At 46.7% G+C, this 19,190-nt stretch overlaps 1 protein-coding gene across 1 annotated transcript in view; it reads right to left on the reverse strand.

The window, feature by feature from the left end:
* Pcp4l1 (Purkinje cell protein 4 like 1) overlaps nucleotides 1-18,517 on the reverse strand; it is a 22,938-nt gene extending 4,421 nt beyond the window's left edge. Inside the window, exon 1 of the mRNA XM_021199106.2 lies at nucleotides 18,246-18,517. Within this exon, the coding sequence (XP_021054765.1) occupies nucleotides 18,246-18,254 (9 nt within the window). The 5' untranslated portion in view covers nucleotides 18,255-18,517. The remainder of the gene's footprint in view (nucleotides 1-18,245) is intronic.
* Nucleotides 18,518-19,190: the final 673 nt, after the last annotated feature.

Below are 19,190 nucleotides of genomic sequence, written 5' to 3' on the forward strand. Positions count from 1 at the left end.
TTGTTGTTGTTTTGTTTTGTTTTTGTCACTTTTGATAACGAAGTGTTTCAGAAAGGACACAGCCGATCATGGCTGAGGAGGCACAACAGGAGAGAGGGAGAAGGCTGGTCATGTTGTATCCTCTCCATCCTGGTTTTGAGAGGGTTGTTTTGTTTTGTTTTTCAAGACAGGGTTTCTCTGCATAGCCGTGGCTGTCTTGGAACTTGATTTAGATGTAGACCAGGCTGGAGTCAGACTCAGAGATCCACCTGCTTCTGCCTTCTGAGTGCTGGGACTAAAGGTGTGCACCACCACTGCATGGCTTTTAAAGGATTGTTCTATCTGACAGAGATTAAACTTTAACCCAGAAAGAGAAAAACCACTGGGGAAAGGGGAGGGTCTTCTTACATCAGTGTAAACAAGAGAGAGGGCTTTAGAATAGGATCACAGTGACTATAGAGTATTCAGACTTCAAAGGAGTTCCATGGTAACATAAGCTAGACTTGCATGTGCAATTTTGAGTACGGAGAACGCTATGAAAGAGACTGGTTTGGGATGGGGATGGGTTGTAGAAAGGTGTTAGTTAGGGAAGGAGATGTGGATGGTGGTGGAATGAGTTAGTAGAGAAGGGAGAATTGATGGAAGAGAGAAAGGATACTTAGCAGAGTGATGGCTTGAATAAGCAAGAAAAACCGGACACAGTACATGAGTGGAAGGGTTGGCCTTAGACAGGGCTATTGGCACAGCATTCAGGAATGGGACTGCAAGCATGGGACAGGGTGAACAGGGTGGCAGGTGTGCTGGGAGTGTACAGACGCTCTCTAGTCAAGGTTTCTATATTCTCAGTAAAACAAGAAGGGCAGTTGTCATCTGAGAGGTAAGGGGTAAGAAGTGTTAACGGTTGGAGGGAAGATGGGGATGAGGGAAATGGTCACCTAAGACAGGTGTGGGATAGCAGGATCAGCAGAGACTGCAGCAAGAGCCCTCTGGAGGTTAACAGCAAGGACTTAAAGTGAAATCAAGCTAGATACCGACCTATCTTCCAGGGGAAGTGTCCTGGGGTCTGTATTGTGACAAACGCCACGAGCAAAAGTAACCCGGGCAGGGAAGGGTTAATATCAGCTTAGTGGTCCACATCATAGTCAGGGCAGGAACTCAAGGCAGAAACCTGAAGGCAGGCGCTGAGGCAGAGACCATGGAGGAGTGCTGCTTAGTGGCTTGCCCTGTCTTCTTCTTCTTCTTCTTTTTTTTTTTTTTGGTTTTTCGAGACAGGGTTTCTCTGTATACCCCTGGCTGTCCTGGAACTCACTTTGTAGACCAGGCTGGCCTCGAACTCAGAAATCTGCCTGCCTCTGCCTCCCAAGTGCTGGGAGGATTAAAGGCGTGCACCACCACTGCCCAGCTTCCCTCTCTCTCTTTCAAAATGACTGTAACTTGTATCAAGCTGACATTGAAAACTGGCCAGCACAGTGAGGAGATGAAACAGGTGACCAAAGAATAATTACTGGGCATTGATTATTGTGTGTCAAACTTAGCCTATTAATTAATTCTGTGAGCTATCATCCATTTCATAGCTGAAGAAGCAAGCTTAGAACAATGTTCTGGGTCTCACCCAAGGTCAAATCATACAAAGAGAAAATGGGAGATTTAGTTTAGGGACACAGGAAGAACAAGTCCTCACTCCTCTGTATTTTCATATGCTGACCAAGTATGCTGATGTGTTAGTAATGACAGCATTATTCAGAACATATAGATGCACTCTGACTTTGAACCCTGGCAAACTATTCTAGTAAAGAGCTCTGAGGATCTAGTTGTGGAAACACAGGCTCTTTAATACCAGCGCTTGGGAGATAAAGGCAGAAGGCTCAGGAGTTCAACATAGCCTTCAAAATATAGGAAGTTATAGGGGGAAAAAAAAGGAATTTTTTGACAAGCCCATGATCCTGGGTGGGTCTTACTTTCTCCCTAAACATGTTTAATTAACGCTAATGCTTAAAATCTACTTTGTCATCGTCATTGTCATCATCATCATTGGTTTTTTTGAGACAGGTTTCTCTGTGTAGTCTTGTTTGTTTCTGGAACTCACAGAAATCCTCCGGTCTCTGCCTCCCAAGTGCTGGGATTAAAGGCATTCACCACTACATCTGGCCCAAATTTTCTTTCTTTCTTTTTTTATTTAATTTTACTGATTATTAAAAGTGCGTGTTGGTATGGATATGTGTGCCATGGTGCACTGTGGAGGTCAGAGGACGACTTGCAGGAGTCTGTTCACAGGGCAAACGCCAGTCAGGAGGATGGAAGTCGGGTTGTCAGGCCAGCGTGCCAAGTGCTTTTGCCTCTTAAGCTGCCTCACCAGCTCTTACAAAATGCTGATTAACTTCAACTCTGCCTCTGAACAAACACAGAAAAATGAGAAGGCAATCTAAAGTTTTTTTAAAAAAAATATATTAACATAAGAAATAGTGAGGTATGGTCTGAGGACACAGCAGTTAGTGACGGGTTAGCTGGCATGCGTGAAGACCTGAGTTCAAGACTTAGATCCAAGGTAAAAACCGAGGCAGGCTGGCATACATCTGTAATCCCGGTGCTGAGGAGGCAGAGATGGGTGGATCTCTGAACTTGCTGGGCAGCCAGCCAAGCCATTTGGCAAGTCCCAAGTCAGCAAGAGACCCTGTCTCCCCACCCATCCCAAAATAGGTGGATAGTGTCTAAGGAATGACACCCTACCTGAGGATGTCCCTCTGGCCTCTATATGCATGCACACATGTGCACACGCACACTTTAATATATAAAGCCCTTCCACACTCACTCAGATGCTGATCTACTGTTATTTAACATAGAAAATTGTCTTTAAAAGTAGGTCATAGCCAGATATGGAGGTGCATGCCTTTAATCCCAGCACTTGGGAGACCAAGGCAGGGGAATCTCTGTGAGTTTGAAGCCAGCCTGGTCTACATAGTGAGTTCCAGGACAACTGAGGTGAAATCTTGTCTCAAAAAAAAAAAAAAGTAGGCCATAAACTGGCACTCTCTGAGTGATGTTCAGTAGGGGAATAGGTGCTTAGCAGGTCCAAGGCCCTGGTTTGGATTCTGAGAACCAAACAAATAATAATAAACTGATTGTGGTGGTTTGAATAAGAATGCCCCCACTTTGGAGTAGATGTGGCCTTGTTGGAGGAAGGGCTTCACTGGGGTTAAGCTTGGAGGTTTCAGAAAGCTCACATTAGGTTCAGTGTAGTGTTCTTGTTCTCTCTCTCTCTCTCTCTCTCTCTCTCTCTCTCTCTCTCTCTCTCTCTCNCTCTCTCTCTCTCTCTCTCTCCCTCTCTCTCTCTCTCTCTCTGCCTACAGATCAGGATGTAGCTCTTAGCTATTCTTCTAGCACCCACCTGCATGCTGCCATGCTCCCTGCCCTGATGATAATGGACTAAACCTCTGAAACTGTAAATGAGCCCCTGTCTTAGTTTTTACTTAGGGTTTTACTGCTATGAAACTCTTATAAAGGACAGCATTTCATTGGGGTTGGCTTACAGTTTAGAGGTTCATTCAGTCCATTAACATGATGGTGGGAAGCATGGCACCATGCAGGCAGACTTGGTGCTAGAAGAGCCAAGAGTTCTACATCTTGATCCGAAGGCAGCCAGAAGGGGACTGTCTTTTGCAGGCAGCCAAGAGGAAGCTCTCTTCCACAATGAGTGGAACCTGAGAATAAGAGTCCTCAAAGCCTGCCTACACAGTGACATACTTTCTCTAACAAGGCCACACCTATTCCAACAAAGCCACACTTCCTAATAGCCAAGCATATTCAAACCACATAGCCCCCAATTAAATGCTTTCTCTTAAAAGAGTTGCCATGGTCATGGTGTCTCTTCATGGCAATAGATATCCTAAGTCACTTGATAGAGTCCATTATTTTTTAAAGATAGCATGTGTTTAACTATTATACACATTTTTTTAAATCTGAGGCTAGAGCTGGAGAGATAGTTTAGCTTAAAAAGTGCTTGCTGTGTAGGCTTGAGAAGTTGAGTCCAATCCCCCCAAAAAAACATAAAGAAACAAGGTAATTCTAACACAGGGAGAGACAGAAATAGGTAGATCTCTGGGCCTCTCTCATCAGCCAACCTAGCCTATTGGTGTGCTTCAGGCCAGTGAGAGACCTTGACAACACCCATGAAAGAGCACTCAAGATTAGCCTGTAGCTGCCACACACAGGCAGGCACACCCATACACATGGGTATGCCTAGGCCCAGTGGAACATGTACACATACACATAGTGAATAAAAAATTAATAAAAATTTTAACATCTGAGGCTGGATATGGGGACACAAATGTATAATCCCAACATCTGGGAGGCTAAGGCATGAGGATGACAAATTCTAAGCCAGCCCGAGCTACAGAGCTGGGGGAGCTGGGGAAAGATTTGAAAACCACAAGATTCTGAGAACCGAGGAAAGCCTCACTAGCCTATGGTAGACCAGAAGAGCTTCTGCGGAGGAGGGATGATTTTTGAAACTCTAGAATGACTGACCCAAAGTCATTATTCTTTTCCTCATTGATCTTTTTGAGTTAATTAATTTGTACCTTATTTTGTGCACACGATCAGTACAGTGATCTAGTAGGTAACACCTTTCACACTGTCATCATAAAAAGTTTGTTCACACGGCAAAAGCACAACATGGAGCATGTGCAGTGAGAGAGGACAGCCAAGAGTCCAGACATGATAGTCATAGCAAGTTCAATAGTCCATGGTCTCAAACTTCAAATGTTACTTTCTCTATTGGCCAGCACATCTCAAACTGTGAAATCCTGGCTTTAACCGTTACCCCTCTCCAAATTTATTGTTTTAACCCATCAAACGCATCCCTCCCTTTTGAAAAAAATATTGACTTCTATACTAAATATCTCCCCTCGGGGAGTTTTGTGATGATTTTAATAAGAAGTGTTCCCTATAGTGTTGGATATTCGAATGCTTTAGCCCTGTGTGTGTTGGCTAGTTTTATGTCAACTTGACATAAAGTCGAGTCCTTTTAGAAGGAGAAACATCAATTGAGAAAATGTCCCCACCAGATTAGCCTGTGGGCAACTCAGCAGTGCGGATTTTTTTTTTTTAATCACTCAGTAGAAACACTAACACACTGTATTAGTTTGTTGTTGTTGTTGTTGTGATGAGACACCATGACCAAGGCAAGTTATCGAAGAAAGCATTTAATAGAGCTCATGGTTCCAGAGGGTGAGGGTTTATGATGGCTGAGTGAAGCCATGGCATCAAGAACAGCTGAGGGCTCACATCTCAGACCAAATCACAAGCAGAAGGCAGACACACTAGGAATGGCTAAGTTTTGAAACCTCAGAGCTGTCCCTCGTCACAAACCTCTTCAAATTCACACCTCCTAGTCCTTTCCAAACAGTTCCACCAACTCAGAGCCAAGTATCCAAACACAAGAGCCTCCGGGGAATATTCCCATTCAACAGTCCCCAGCTGGTGGCACTGTATGGGGAGGCTCGAGAACTGTGGCCTTGTTGGGAGAAGCAGGCTTTAAGTTTTGATTTTAAGAATTTAAAGACTTACATCATTTTCTAGTTTGCTCTCTCTACTTTGTGCTCCTGGTTCAGAGTGCAAGCCCCTCAGCCTCTGCTCTCAGCATCCAGTTCCTAACACCTGCTGCCCCTTATCCCACCCCCCAACCCCCTCCCCCCCCTCTCAGGAAGGTTTTAAGCTTTAATCTTGTTTAAATTCCACTGTTAGTGCCACAGCAGTTGGTAGGAAAAAAAAGCTGTAAAGTAAAACATTGAAGATGCTCCCCTCCCTCCTCCCCACCCCTACCCCCCACCCGCTCTCATAGACCCTAACCCCCTGGAACCATAAGCTCAAGTAAACTCTCCATTCTGTAAGCTGCCTTGACCAAGGTGTTTTATCGTAGCAATAGAAAAATAATTACTAGGCTGATTTCTCAACTCTCCCTCTCATGTCAGCTGATCTGGAACCAGATCCTAAGCAAGAATATGTGTCAGAGCTGAACCACACAGACTGCCATGTTCCTTCTGCCCTGCCAGCTCCCCTCTTTCCAGAGCGTGGCCTGACCCTGGAATAGAACAGTGTCTGTGATCTGGCTCCCCAGGGGCTCCCAGCTCCATTTGGGTTATATTTATGAAGGGTCATAACCCGAGACCAAGAGTTTCCACTGGTGAGGCCAGAAAGGAGTCCTGTAAGGTCCCCACAGCTCACAACACCCCTTGAAATCTCCCTCACGCCGCCCGCCCGTGGAAACGTGCTAGGGAGTCTTCCTGCCCGTCCCCCTCCCCCCTTTCTAGCCAGCTCTCAAAATAGCTACTTGTGGGCACTGCATTTCTAGATTTAGCTGTTTGTGACTTGTTGGGGGTAGGGACAATCGGTCTAGCCTCTGTACGGTACCCAGTCAGTCGCTCACCGGTCCCTGTCCTCTGCCTCAATGTTCTAGGTTTTAGATGAATCACGATGGTCTGGTACATGTACTCACAGGCTATCAGACTATCCATACTTCAAGTTCACCCAGTACTCTATTAAAAAAACAAAAACAAAAACAAAAACAAAAACAAAAACAAAACAAACAAAAACAAAACACCCTTACAAACACTCCTATCTCCAAAGGAGCAATGGCAACTCAGGAGCTCCATCCAACAGGTCTGTGTTTCTCAGCCTCATCTTAGCCCTCATTCTAGGCAGGTGTGAATCACAAAGCTCTTGGGTATTCTGCTGTTTTCAGGTCAGATCTAACAGTGATAAAATGGTTCAGCAACACCTCCCTTCTCCTTACAGGAGGTTCTCGACCTTCCTAACGCTATGCCTTTAATACAGTAGTTCCTCATGTTGTGGTGACCCAGCCATAAAGTTATTTCTGTTGCTATTGCATAACTATAATTTTGCTACTGTTATGAATTATAATGTAAATATCTGTGTTTCCCGATATCGTGTCATTCAGCTGCCCGCTTCAAGGGGTCACGAGTCACAGGTTGAGAACCACTTCCTTACGGGCTCCAGCTAGAAGAACTGATAGAAACCAAGGTCTTGGTAATGTTACCTTGCCCTGTTATTTATAATCACATAGATAATAATATCAGTCTGTTACTTCTGTATGTGTTTTTGAAACCACTAAAATACTGACTTCTTCTAACAGCTCCACAAAACAGGTATTACTATTCTCATTTCCCAAACCAGGAACCGAGGTCAGGAGTGGTTTATTTTTTTGGCCTAAGATCATATGCTAATGTCACAAGGACAGGACTTGAAGCCAGAAAGACAGTCTAGCTTGAGAGTCCAGGCTCGGGCTGGAGAGATGGCTCAGTGGGTAAGAGTGCTCTTCCAGAGGTCTGGAGTTCAATTCCCAGCAACCACATGGTGGCTTACAACCATCTGTAATGGTGTGTCTGAAGACAGCGTCAGTATACTCACATACAAAAAAATAAATAATTCTTTGAGAGAGAGAGAGAGAGTCAGTCCAGGCTCTTGAATGTTATGCTATGTGATATCTAGATCTTCAAGTGTTTGTGTGCACACTCATAAACTTGAGGGGAGGGGTCTAATGAGAATGACCTGACTATAGAAGTTATCCCATACAGCAGAGCAGTCCCCAGGTAAGAAGGAAGATCTTTGGAATCATGACTGAATTCCATACCGACAGCCAAGCAGCTGAGTCCAATTCTCAATGTGGATTCTTAAGCTTCTCAATTCATAATCCAAAACACCTTCTTCACATATATACAGGAAACCGTGGGGAGCTGGACCCCACCCTCTCATTATGGAGCAAGCTTACATGCTACACACGGACTTTATCCCAGACCCCACATCCCCACTCAGGTTCCTGCTGGGCTTGTGACCGGACCACCTTGATTTGGGGTTTGCTTCCCGGTGATTGCTCCTGACACACCGAACTGACCCCCCCCCCGGGGGACTACTCAGGGTCTTCACTCACAGGCCCAGATCCTAGCCCTTCAGAGTTGGAGAATTCCGAGCGCAAGCCCATCACGCTCTTTTTCCAGAGCAAACGACTCCCTTGCCTACATCCGGAACTGTTCTTCCCGTCCTAGTGAGCTCAGAGCTGGGTTCAGTGCGGTGCCATTGCCCACACAGGACTAATTGTCTCCACTTCGAAGTACCAAACACTAATTAGCAACTGTGAAACCCATCACATCTCACTTTCCCTGGAGAGCCCCAACCTCTTCCCTTGCCTACCTTCTTGTATTCCTTTCCTCCACTCCCTCCCCTGGGCCTGATGGATTCCAGTGTTCCGTTCTATCACTTGGCAGTGGGTGCCAGTTCCTATGAGGATGCTCTTGTTTTCTCTGCAGCTCAAAGGTGTGAACTCTCTGCTCCCTCCTTGGGGAGAGCGAATGGCAAAGACCTGCTGGGTTGGGGCTTTTTTTTTTTTTTTTTTCTTTTCCCCATTAGGCTTTAAGATGCAGGTGGAGCCGTGTTCTCTTTCCTTAGTATTTCCCTCCCAAAAGTTATCTGCCCTTTTTATTTCCTCCAAATCGGAGCACAGGAAAGCATCGCACTCTTGCACATCTTTGCCTTCCCAGACAATTTAGCAACAGTCAGAGCAGGTCATAGGTGGCCTGAGCTCCCAGGCTCAGCCCCCTTCTCTCTTCTAGGAACCACACAATCCGTCCTTTTACTCTCTAGTATGACTCCTGGCCCCCATTTCTCTCTCTACCTGGCCGCCCTCTTCCCCTTTTGATGTGAATTCCTTTTCCAAGTGCCATTAGAGTGAAAAGAAGCAGACCTGGGGCCAAGGGCTGAGAAACGGGACTATTAAAAGAATAAGGAAGATCATTATGGGAAGAGAAATAAACCAGGTTCAGAAAGACAGATAGCAAGGTTTCTCTCCTATGCAGACACTGGACCTGGGGGTGGGGGTGGGGGTGCGGGCGCAGGAGAGAGATGAAAATAGACAGGGGACCATGACGGCGAGGAAGAGATATTAAAGAAGAGGAGAAAACGGTGGAATGCACGTCACTTAAAAGCAGAAGGGGCTGGGGGCAGGGGTGTCTTCTTTTCAACGAGCAGTACGGGAACAACTGGATGGTCTGTCAGTCGGTCATTTGCAAAAGCAGACAAAAGAAGCTCACTTGAAACTACACCTTGAACCCAACAAAAATCAACTGCAAACAGACTCAAAACCTAAACTTTGAAGATGTGAAGGCAGGAAGACTGAGGCAAGCTTGAGGTTAACTCAGCCTGTAAGGGACTGCAGGCCTACCGTGCACGGCATAGAAATCCTGTCTCAGGACAGCAGCAGAGGCGGGGCGGCTACAATAAAGACTTTAGAATAAAAACGTGGGGAACTTTTTGCAACCTTAAGATAGAAAAAAAAAAAAAAAGTCCTTAGGTGTAGCAAAAGCAAACCTCATAGAAAAGCATTATAAACTGAAGCTTCTCTAAGAGAAGAGAGGTACAAGCCACAGGCAGAAAGAACTTGTATTCCAGAGGTTTGTTTGTGGGTTTTGTTGTCGTCCTCGTTGTTGTTCCTTTGTTTTTTAAGCATCATCTTACACTGTGTAACTTATGCTGACCTAGAAATCACTATATGGCCCTTGTTTATACCAAACTCATGCAATCCTCCTTAACCTACTGAGGGCCTGAGGTTGCAGGCCTGAGTCACCATAGAATATGTTTTAAAATAAATTTTAAAACATTTACTGGAGCTAGAAAGATGACTCCGTGGTTCGGAGTCCTGCGTCTCTAGCAGAGAGGACGGAGGTTCTGTTCCCAGAGTCCACATATAGGCTCACAACCATCTGTAACTCCAGTGTCAGACGGAGGTTCTGTTCCCGGAGTCCACATGTAGGCTCACAACCATCTGTAACTCCAGTGTCAGACTATCTAGCATCTTCTTCTGGCCTCCACCAGGCAAGCTGATGGTCCACTTGCATATACATGCAAGCAAAACACTGACGCACACATGAAAATAAGTCTTAAACATCAGGGAAAGTCAGGGGTGGCTGAAGAAGTTGCTCAGTGGTTAAGAGTACTGGCAGCAGCCAGATGTGGTTTTAATACCAGCGTTCAGGAGGCAGAGGCAGGCATATCTCTGAGTTGGAGGCCAGCCTGGTCTATAGCCAAAACTACATCATAGAGAGACCCTCTCTTAAACAAAACAAAACAAGACCTGGGTAGTGCTGGCCCAACACCTTTAATCCCAGCAGAAATTACTCAGGAGGCAGAAGGCAGATCTCTGTGAGTTCAAGGTCAGCCTGGTCTACAGATGGAGTTCCAGAGGGCCAAGAACAAAAGCAAACAAAAGATAATTGTGTCCAATCGTAGTCCAGCACACCAATAATCTCAGCACAAGGAGGCTGAGTCAAGATCATGGGTTCAAAGTCAACACGGGCTACATAATGAAACCTTAGCTTTAAAAAAGGAAATAAAACACAAAAAGATAAAAGAAACCCCAAATCCAAAAATAATTGTATGAGTCAGTCTGGTGTTGGCAAAGCACCTAAAGACAGTCCACGTAAGAGCAGTTTAGCTGATCCTTCTCCCTGGCCACTACCTTAGGTGCCCCAAAACTCAACTCACTCTCCCTGCCCCCTTCCGTTCTTTCTTCTCTTCCTTTGCTGCTTTCGCCTTTAGCGGTGTTACCACAGCAACCATTGTCACCAGAGGAGAAAGACAGTGTTTCCCCCTCCTCTTTTCCAAGCCGCAAGTCAAAACCAGTTTGGGGAGGGGTAAACTATTCATCTCTCTCCACACACTTCACACCCCCGGCTCTTTCAAGCGAGAGAGCACGGATGGTTAATAGCAGCAATAACCAGGAGCGAGGGGCATTCCACTGTACCTGGGCCGAGACTGCATTTGTATGACACGACTTGGGTGCTGTGCAGATAAAAACACACAGATTCTAGTACTGCTACGATTATTTAGCTTTGATGGACAGCCACAGATAGCCAGTTCTCTCTGTAGACCAGGACAGAGAAACCTAAAAAAAGAGCTTGAAGCCTAAAAATTCTAAATATAAGCCTTTAAAAAGACCCCACCCCCATGCCTGGCAGTGGTGGTGCATACTTTTAATCCCAGAACTCAGGAAGCAGAGGCAGGCAGATTTGTGTGTGTGTGTGTGTGTGTGTGTGTGTGTGTGTGTGTGTGTGTGTGTGTGAGCTCTAGGTCAGCCTGATCTACAGACTGAGTTCCAGGACACCCAGGGCTTCACAGAGAAACCCCTGTCTCCAAAACCCAAACCAACCCCCCTACCCCCCCCCCTTTGTCTTTATTTTGACATAAATCCAAGGTTTCACAAACTCCGTTTCAGGAAGAAAGGGGGGCAGGAGTTAGGAGTTAGTGGCTATTTTTCCAGGTGGTGGGTGGTAAGAGGCTTTGTTCTTAATCCCCCATGGGGGGTTTCTATGCCGAGTGCTCCCCCAGTGTTCAATGGCAGCCACTGCTAACCGCCTTGCAGAAGCCTCTGGGATCCCGTGCCCCTGCGCGACCCCGGACTGCTGTTTTTGGAGATCTGTTGGAACTGTTTCAACTCTTTCAGCGCAGGAACCAGCTGCAGTCCTCAAACAGATTCAGAAAGGCTTGCTCAAGGTCACCCTCAAGATAACAACAGAAAAAGAACTAGAAACCTTTCCCTGAGTTTCTCCATACGCACATTCCTCTCCTAATACAGAAACTATAAGACCAGACGCCTGACATCTTAGATGCGTCTTACCTCAAGACTAGACCTTAAACAGCACCAGCTCCCTGGTTTGTCCCTCTCCCCTTGGCCACCCACCCTGTTTTCTGGACTACCCCCCCCCTCCCCGGTTTGTCCCTCTCCCTCACTCTGTTTCCTGGAATAGCAGTACCCCCCACTAGAGTCAGGGGCAGAACTCTGTGCCCCTGCCAACTCATGGTATGCAATGAGTCAACAGCCCCTGCCCATTCCCCCCAGCACGGGCTGCCACGGTTTAATGAGTGGTTATTTGTGGCACTCTTGCACACAGCTTGGAGCTGAGCCTTTACCCCATACTGGGGAGTAGGGGCTGGGGGGGGGGAGGAAAGCCAAAGCTTCATTTATTACTATAATCTTCAATGTGCATCCCACCAGCGGTGTTAACGTTCTAAAATAAACGTATTAATCCCCCTACAGCCTACAAAGCAAACACTCAGCTGGAGGCCTTTGTGTGGGAGGGAGGCTGCACCAAACACAACAGAATGGTAACCGGCACCTCTTTTCCCTGGGTGGGGGTTGGGAACCAGGTGATGCCTTCTGGAGGCCCGCAGTGGGAAGCAGAAATCAAGCTTCAGGGTTGATGAAGAGAGCTCGGCCCCTTGGTATGCGGTAGCTCACCCGTGGTAAGGACTCAGCCCCGTAACAGCAGTAGTCAGGAGGCCGAGCCGTGAACCTCTCAGAGGCTAGTCTGAGCCAGTGGGTTCTAAGTCAGCCTAGTGATGCAGGAAGAAAGGAAGGGAACAAACCAGGCTTCCCAGAGTATGAATGGTGAGAAGAATGTCCCAGGTCTAAAGTCATTGTTTGACCTTTGTTGTAGGCTTTTGTTTTATTTGTTTTTAAAGATTGATTTATGTATTTAATGTATGTGAGTACACTGTCTCTGTCTTCAGACACACCAGAAGAGGCCATCAGATCCCATTACAGATGGTTGTGAGCCACCATGTGGTTGCTGGGAATTGAACTCAGGACCTCTGGAAGAAGAATCAATGAGTGCCCTTAACCACTGAGCCATCTCTCTCCAGTCCCCTGTTTAGTTGTTTTGGTGTTTGGACACGGGGTCTCAAGTAGCTTAGGCTGAATTCCTGACCTTCTTGCTATAACCTCCTAAATACTAAGAGTATAGGCACACACCACCACCTAGCCACAGTCTAGGCCTCTGGGCCTTAATCTAAGGACACTTTGAAGGAATGCAGATTTCATTTAGAGAGAGCGGGGGAGAGGGAGAGGGAGGGGGCATTCGGTGTTCTGTTCACTGATTCTCATTCTTCCTGATTCTCATATTCTCTCGCTCTCCCTCTCCAAAGCTTTCGTGTAACCCAGCCAGGCTTCAGACTCACTACCTGGGGAGGACCTTTTCCAGTTTCTGACACTCCTTCCTCCAATTCCTGAGTGCTGGGATTCTAGAATCCTCTTCTATGCAGTACTGGGGATCAAAACTAAGAGTTTTGTCTGCCCTAAGCAAGCCCTCTGCCACCTGAGCTACAGCCTTAGCCTTTGCTTGCTTTTGCTTATTCACTTATTTTTTGACACAGAGTCTCTTTTTGTACCCGAGACTGGTCTTGAACTGGCTACATAGCGGAGGGGCCTCAAACTCACCCCCCTGATTCCACCTCCTAGACTACAGATGTGCACCATCACAAAGGAATTATGAATCTGCTTTGATGGAGCTTACTGTGTGTGAGAGACAGGACAGGTACTGTACTAGGAGTTGAACCCAAAGGATTTACACATGCTAGAAAGTTGTTCTGCTTCTGGGCAGCCCCTTATCGTGTGTGTGTGTGTGTGTGTGTGTGTGTGTGTGTGTGTGTGTGTGTTATGCATGATGCATGTGGCAGGTGTGTGGATACATGTGAGTAGGTGCAGGTAAAGGTGGAAGAACAGCCTTAGGCAACATTCTTCGGGAGTCAGAGAAAGAGGACAGACACTTCCAGAGCACCCTGAACTACATGGTGGGATCCTAGGTCAAACACCAAGGCGTGCGTGTTGGGGGTAGGAGTTGAAGGTAGTTAGACATGGTGATACTCGGCTCTGATTCCACTACTTGGGAGGCAGAAGTAGGAGAGTTGCAAGTTGAAGGCCAGTGTGGGCAACTTAGTATAAACCTGTCTAAACATAACATAAAAAGGGGCTGGGCATGGTGGTGAGTGCCTGTAACTCTATCATTTGGGAGGTAACGGTAGTAAGAGGAGGTGGCCAAGGTACAAGTAGGTCTCTCAAGAAGTTAATTAATTAATTAATTAAAATTTAAAGGGAAGAGATAACTTAGTGATAAGTATTTATTTTGGGTTCAATCTCCAGTGGTATGTTTGTTTAAAGTTGCATGTAAATGAGATTATTCTATATTCAATGGAGCAACAAGTTAAAAGAGTCCTGAAGAAAATCCATCTGGCAAGAGACATCAGCAGTACTGTGCCCTTGTCTTTTAGTACTACACAAATTCATATAAGGCTTGGGCTCAGCTTCCTCACCTGTAAAATCAGAAAAATGGGACCAGATGATCGTTAGAGATCTTCAGGTAATCTAAAATTCTACCACTAAAACAGCTTGATATTTCATTTTGAGGTTATCCTGGTAAAAGATATACCTGACTTTCAACCTTCAAGAAATTTTGCAAAAAGTTTAGTTTTTCTATGATAAACCACACTTAACAAAAAATGACTTGGAGGGCTGGAGAGACGGCTCAGTGGTTAAGAGCACTGACTGCTCTTGCAGAGTTCCTGAGTTCAGTTCCTAGCAACCACATGGTAGCTCACAACCATCTGTAATGGGAGCTGATGCACTCTTCTGGTGTGTATCTGAAGACAGCTACAGTGTACTCATAAAAATAAATAAATCTTTTTTTTAAATGACTTGGAAATTTAGAAAAGTAGAATGTAAATATCGGTAAGCATCCACAGAACCAACACTTTGAAAAGACAGGAGTTGATTTATCTTCTTCCCCTCAGTCAGGATCACAATCTCCATCATGTCTGCTAGTTAGAGCCCACCACAGGCAGGCAGGAAAGATGCATCAGACTCACAACACTCTCTGTGATCACCTGCCCCACAGAAACTTGACATTCCGTGAGATACCTGATCATAGCTGCCGTTTGGGAGAATGAGTCATCTCTGTACTCGGATCACAAGATGACAAAACCATCAGCTTCTCACCAACCAGAAAAGTCTTAGTCAAGCAGCTAAAGCCAGCGACATAAATGAGTGAGCAAGGAAGGGATGAACCATGAGAGAAGGTTGTGGACCAAATTCCGGTTCCCCTATTTTAGAAAACAGATCTCCGGAGATAGACGACATTCTAATAACAAGCTGTCAGTCCTGTGTTTTATATTCATTTTAACCAAATAGCATAATAAGATAATAAAATAATAATAAAACGCAATACAATAATAAAGCATCAATCAGGAAGAGAGGAACTTGGATGGCAAGTTCCCTAACAACTGGCTCACAGAAGGTTCACTAGAACTACATCATTCTGAATGTCCTTTGTGGGGAAGATTGCAGATGAAGACAGATGTGCACAGGGAAAGAAAGGGATCCCTAGAGAGCAATATCTTGTTTCCGTTAGGTAAGAACAACTCAGAAGAATAATAGAGAACAGCAGCTTCAAGTTCTCTTCTAATGATCGAGATGATCTGTCCCTTGGTCTATCCTCTGCCAAGCTAAAATTGAACTGTGGGAACTGTCGCCGGTAATCCAGGACTCCCATTTCAGCAGAGTGACTGCTGGCCCAAAGGATTCGCCCGGCTAGGCTAAGTGCCTCACGGATGAGAAATGCCACGGCTTCATACAAAACCCTGCAGTTCTGCTTCCTGCAGCCAGCCGCCCTGCATAAAAAGGGATTATAGGACAGAGCCCTCCGGGACTGAACATTTCCCACACCCAAGCTTCACTGGAACCAGGGGGAAAGTTATTAAAGGACTGGAGACAGACTGTGATTCACAGCAATCAAGTCCTGCCTCCAGCTGTGAACACAGACAGGCTGGAGATGAGTCCCTCCCTGCAGTTCCTGTGCACAAGAGCATGCAGACACTGAGAAATGCACCGCTGCAGTACTGAGTGACAGCAGACAGCCACCCAGAGAAAGCAGAGATAGCCATTCTGTTCTGCAGCCCTACCAGAACCTTCCTCTCTCTCGCGCGCTGGACCGTTGCCCTGGTCCAGGGCCCCCTCCCCAGTCGTTCCTCCGTGGAATTGGTAATCTCTTGAAGATATCCCAAATCTTCTCGTTTCAAGCAGTGTCTCTGAAGCAAGAAAATAAGCGTGTGGGGGGAGGTAAAACCGACATAAGATTCGGGGTACATGGCTTTCCTGACTTGGGCACATCAACTTGAAAGAGGAGGCTCCGAAAGAAATGAAACCCTAGGGATCCAGAGCTCCAAGCAACACTTCCGATTTTATCAGAGTTTCTACCAAGAGGAAGAAAACAGACTGGTTCTTAGCCTGTAGGGAAAGAGATCTCCCCCTTGGGACTCTGGTTTGGAAACAGCTGGTCTCTGTGAGCACCCAGGTGGTTGTCTCTGGATATTATAAATATTCGTCCCTGAAGCAAGGCTCCACTCTGTATTAGGAGGCAGCCTGGATGGTTAAATTGCTAGCTAGCCCCCCCCCCCCGTTTGCTCTGCCAGCTTAGGAGAGTGAGCAGTCCGGTACACTGAGTCCCCACTGACGGATCCTACCCTTATCATTCCGCAGAGCCCCCAGTTAAAGCCAGTCAAGTTCAGCTGCTGTCTAGAGTAGCCCAAGCTTTGACTTCCCCAAGCGCACTCCAAACTGTTCTTACCATGCAACAGCATCGCACTTCACTAAATGTCACTTGAAAAGCCCTCTAACAAGTGCCCTACCCTGGGGGGGGGGGCATGCATGTCTCCTCATGTGAGTTAGCACAAACTAACCACAAATCATGTCAGCATAGTCCTCAGATAAACTCCCTGGTGGGAGATGATTGGATTCAAGTTGTCGGATTTAGAAACGTGATGCAGGGGAGGAGTGCTTGGGACCCTAGACCCTGGCAGGGGAAAGAGCAAAGACAGTCTCCCTTCTCGTGTCAGAGCTGGAAAAGGCCAGAGAAGGTCACTCCTTTTCATTTTATTATTATTTTCTTACTGCAGGATTGCCATGGTCACTGTCACAATGAGCGGAGGTACTGGAAACTTTCCTTCCTCTGCAGCCCACCAAGCGAGCTGGATTTTCCAGGATAAACTCAGTGGACATAGCAACCAAGACAACAGAGCAGCTGGCACTAATTGACTCCCTAGGTGATGACTTTTGGTAAGAGTCAGCAGAACTACTGAAAATATTCATCTTTCCTAGCTAAACAGGCCCGGGCTCCGGGGAATTCTCTGTCTCTGTCTCTCTGTCTCTGTCTCTCTGTCTCTCTGTCTCTCTCTGCTTTCAGTATTGGAGATTGAACCCACTAATGCTTAGCACATGCTCTAAGGAGGCTTGGCAATTCTTAAGCTGGTGTTCTGTAACCAACTTGAAACAAACACACACACACACACACACACACACACACACACACATACACACACACACTAGCTAACTCAGATTCCAGGTTGAGATCCTATCGGACTCCAGGTAGTGTGCTAAGTACTTGGCATATGTGATTTAATCTTTTAGAACAACCAGTGTTACCTTCATTTTACAGACAGAAAGCTGAAGTGCAGACAAATTAAGTGATGCTCCCATGGCCGCAGAGCCACTAAGTAGCACGACTAGGCACTACATACTGCTGAGAAACATATTGAACACAAGGGCGCGCTTACTAGGAATGGGGCCGCAGAAGGCAGGCAAGCTATGCCACTGTTCAGACCAACATCATCTGGGAACGACAATCTTGTCTCCTGTTAAGAGGATCTGCCTGGGATGCTATAAATTAAGTCAGACAACAGGGACAGTTCTTCTTAATGTCTTACCATGGACAGTGTTCTTTGAACCGAGTCAACCAGTTAAAGTACCGGTTTGGCTCCCACGACCATCACCACGGAACCTGTGCGAAGATTTGGTTGTAACAGTCACTGCAGAGGGAGGTCTACTCTGGAAGAGAACATCTCCCCAGATGCCAGATGTGCCTTCCTCCTCTACAGTATTCATGGACAGCAGGTATCCCCCCCCCCCATCGTTCCTCATTGAATAAGTGAAACTGCCACCTGAAGGGAGGGAGTTAGGTGGCCAGGGATGGAGCTGTTGGCTGCTGCTTATGGAGTGCAAGAACCACACAATCCTAGCGGAGGCCCGAGAAAACTGAAGTGAGGGCATCAAAGAAAGCCATGGTAACCTCGGAGCAATACTATAGATGCGGAGGATAGCACCCAAGAGAGAGTTTATCACCAGAGAGCTCAGTTCCCGCTTACAGCTAACTCCAGTTACCCCCTCCCCAAAGCACTATCGCAATTGTTAGGCTAAAAGCACCCCCTGCCAGTGGCTTCCGAGAGCCGGGAGGTAGGGGCTTTCCTAGAGGGGCAGTGGTATCCATCCAGAGAATACCTCTAGCTTCCCGGGACCTGGAGCCGCAGCCTTCTCTCCGCCGCAGCCCTGGCCCGGAGCGCGGAGGTGACGGGGTGTGCCGAGTGGCACCACTCACCTCGCTCATCCCGGCGGCCGGACGGGGCGTGGCGGGCGCAGGTGAGGCAAGGGGTCCTCAGAGATGCGTGCGTGAACCGCGGCCGAGAGTTGCTGGGCTCCGGGGCAGGGGCCCTGGCGGGCTCGGAGGGGAGAGTGCACGCTGAGAACTGCTGCTTAATGCTGCCCCAAGCGCTCCGGCCGCAGCTGCTGCTCAGGGAGCCCCTTCTGACCTGGTCCTGTCAGCAGCTCCGGGCGCCTTGACCGGCTCCACCTTTTATAGTGAGCTGCGGTCCCTGTCTCCGGCCCAACCAATAGAAACTCTGCCCAGCGCAGACTGACAGCTCCTTGAACCCAGTGGTGGCAGGCTCAGAAATCTGCTGCATTTCCAAACTAGGGTAAGACGGAGAGAGCGGGAAGGAGGGGGGAGACCATGGGGGATGAGAAGACAGAAAACGAAGTAGGGAACCGGTAAAGGAAAGAGACGTAGTAAGTAGTAGCTGAAGGAACTGAACTCTGGTCCTCTTGAAGAACGGCTAAGGCTCTTGAGCCTTAGCTCAACCTCACATGGTATATATCTTTTAAGGAAAAAGAAAATAAGCAGAACACAGGTAAACACACAGACCTTCTGATAGCTTTAGTTTAATGTAATTCTGTTTATCTACCTAGTCTTCATCTAAGGAAATTCTTTAAATTTTTCAAGCCTACTGTTCTTGTTGACTTCGTAAAAATCTCTTACGGCCAAACCTGGATCCTTTCAGCTTTCATAGATGTATTCTTCGGTTGGTACCATCACAGACTGTTACAACTGTAACTGCGACTTATTAATACTATTAAGTGGTTTGGTCTCTTCTCAACAACCAAATTCAAAGAAGACCTCCATCGGACTTTTTTCTAACTTGACTCTTGGTGCTTATACATTTCCTCTGTTGGGTTAGAAATAAGGAAGATGGGGGAAAAATTCATC

This window comes from Mus pahari, chromosome 5 (genome assembly GCF_900095145.1).
Source record: "Mus pahari chromosome 5, PAHARI_EIJ_v1.1, whole genome shotgun sequence".
NCBI classification, from domain to species: Eukaryota; Metazoa; Chordata; class Mammalia; order Rodentia; family Muridae; genus Mus; species Mus pahari.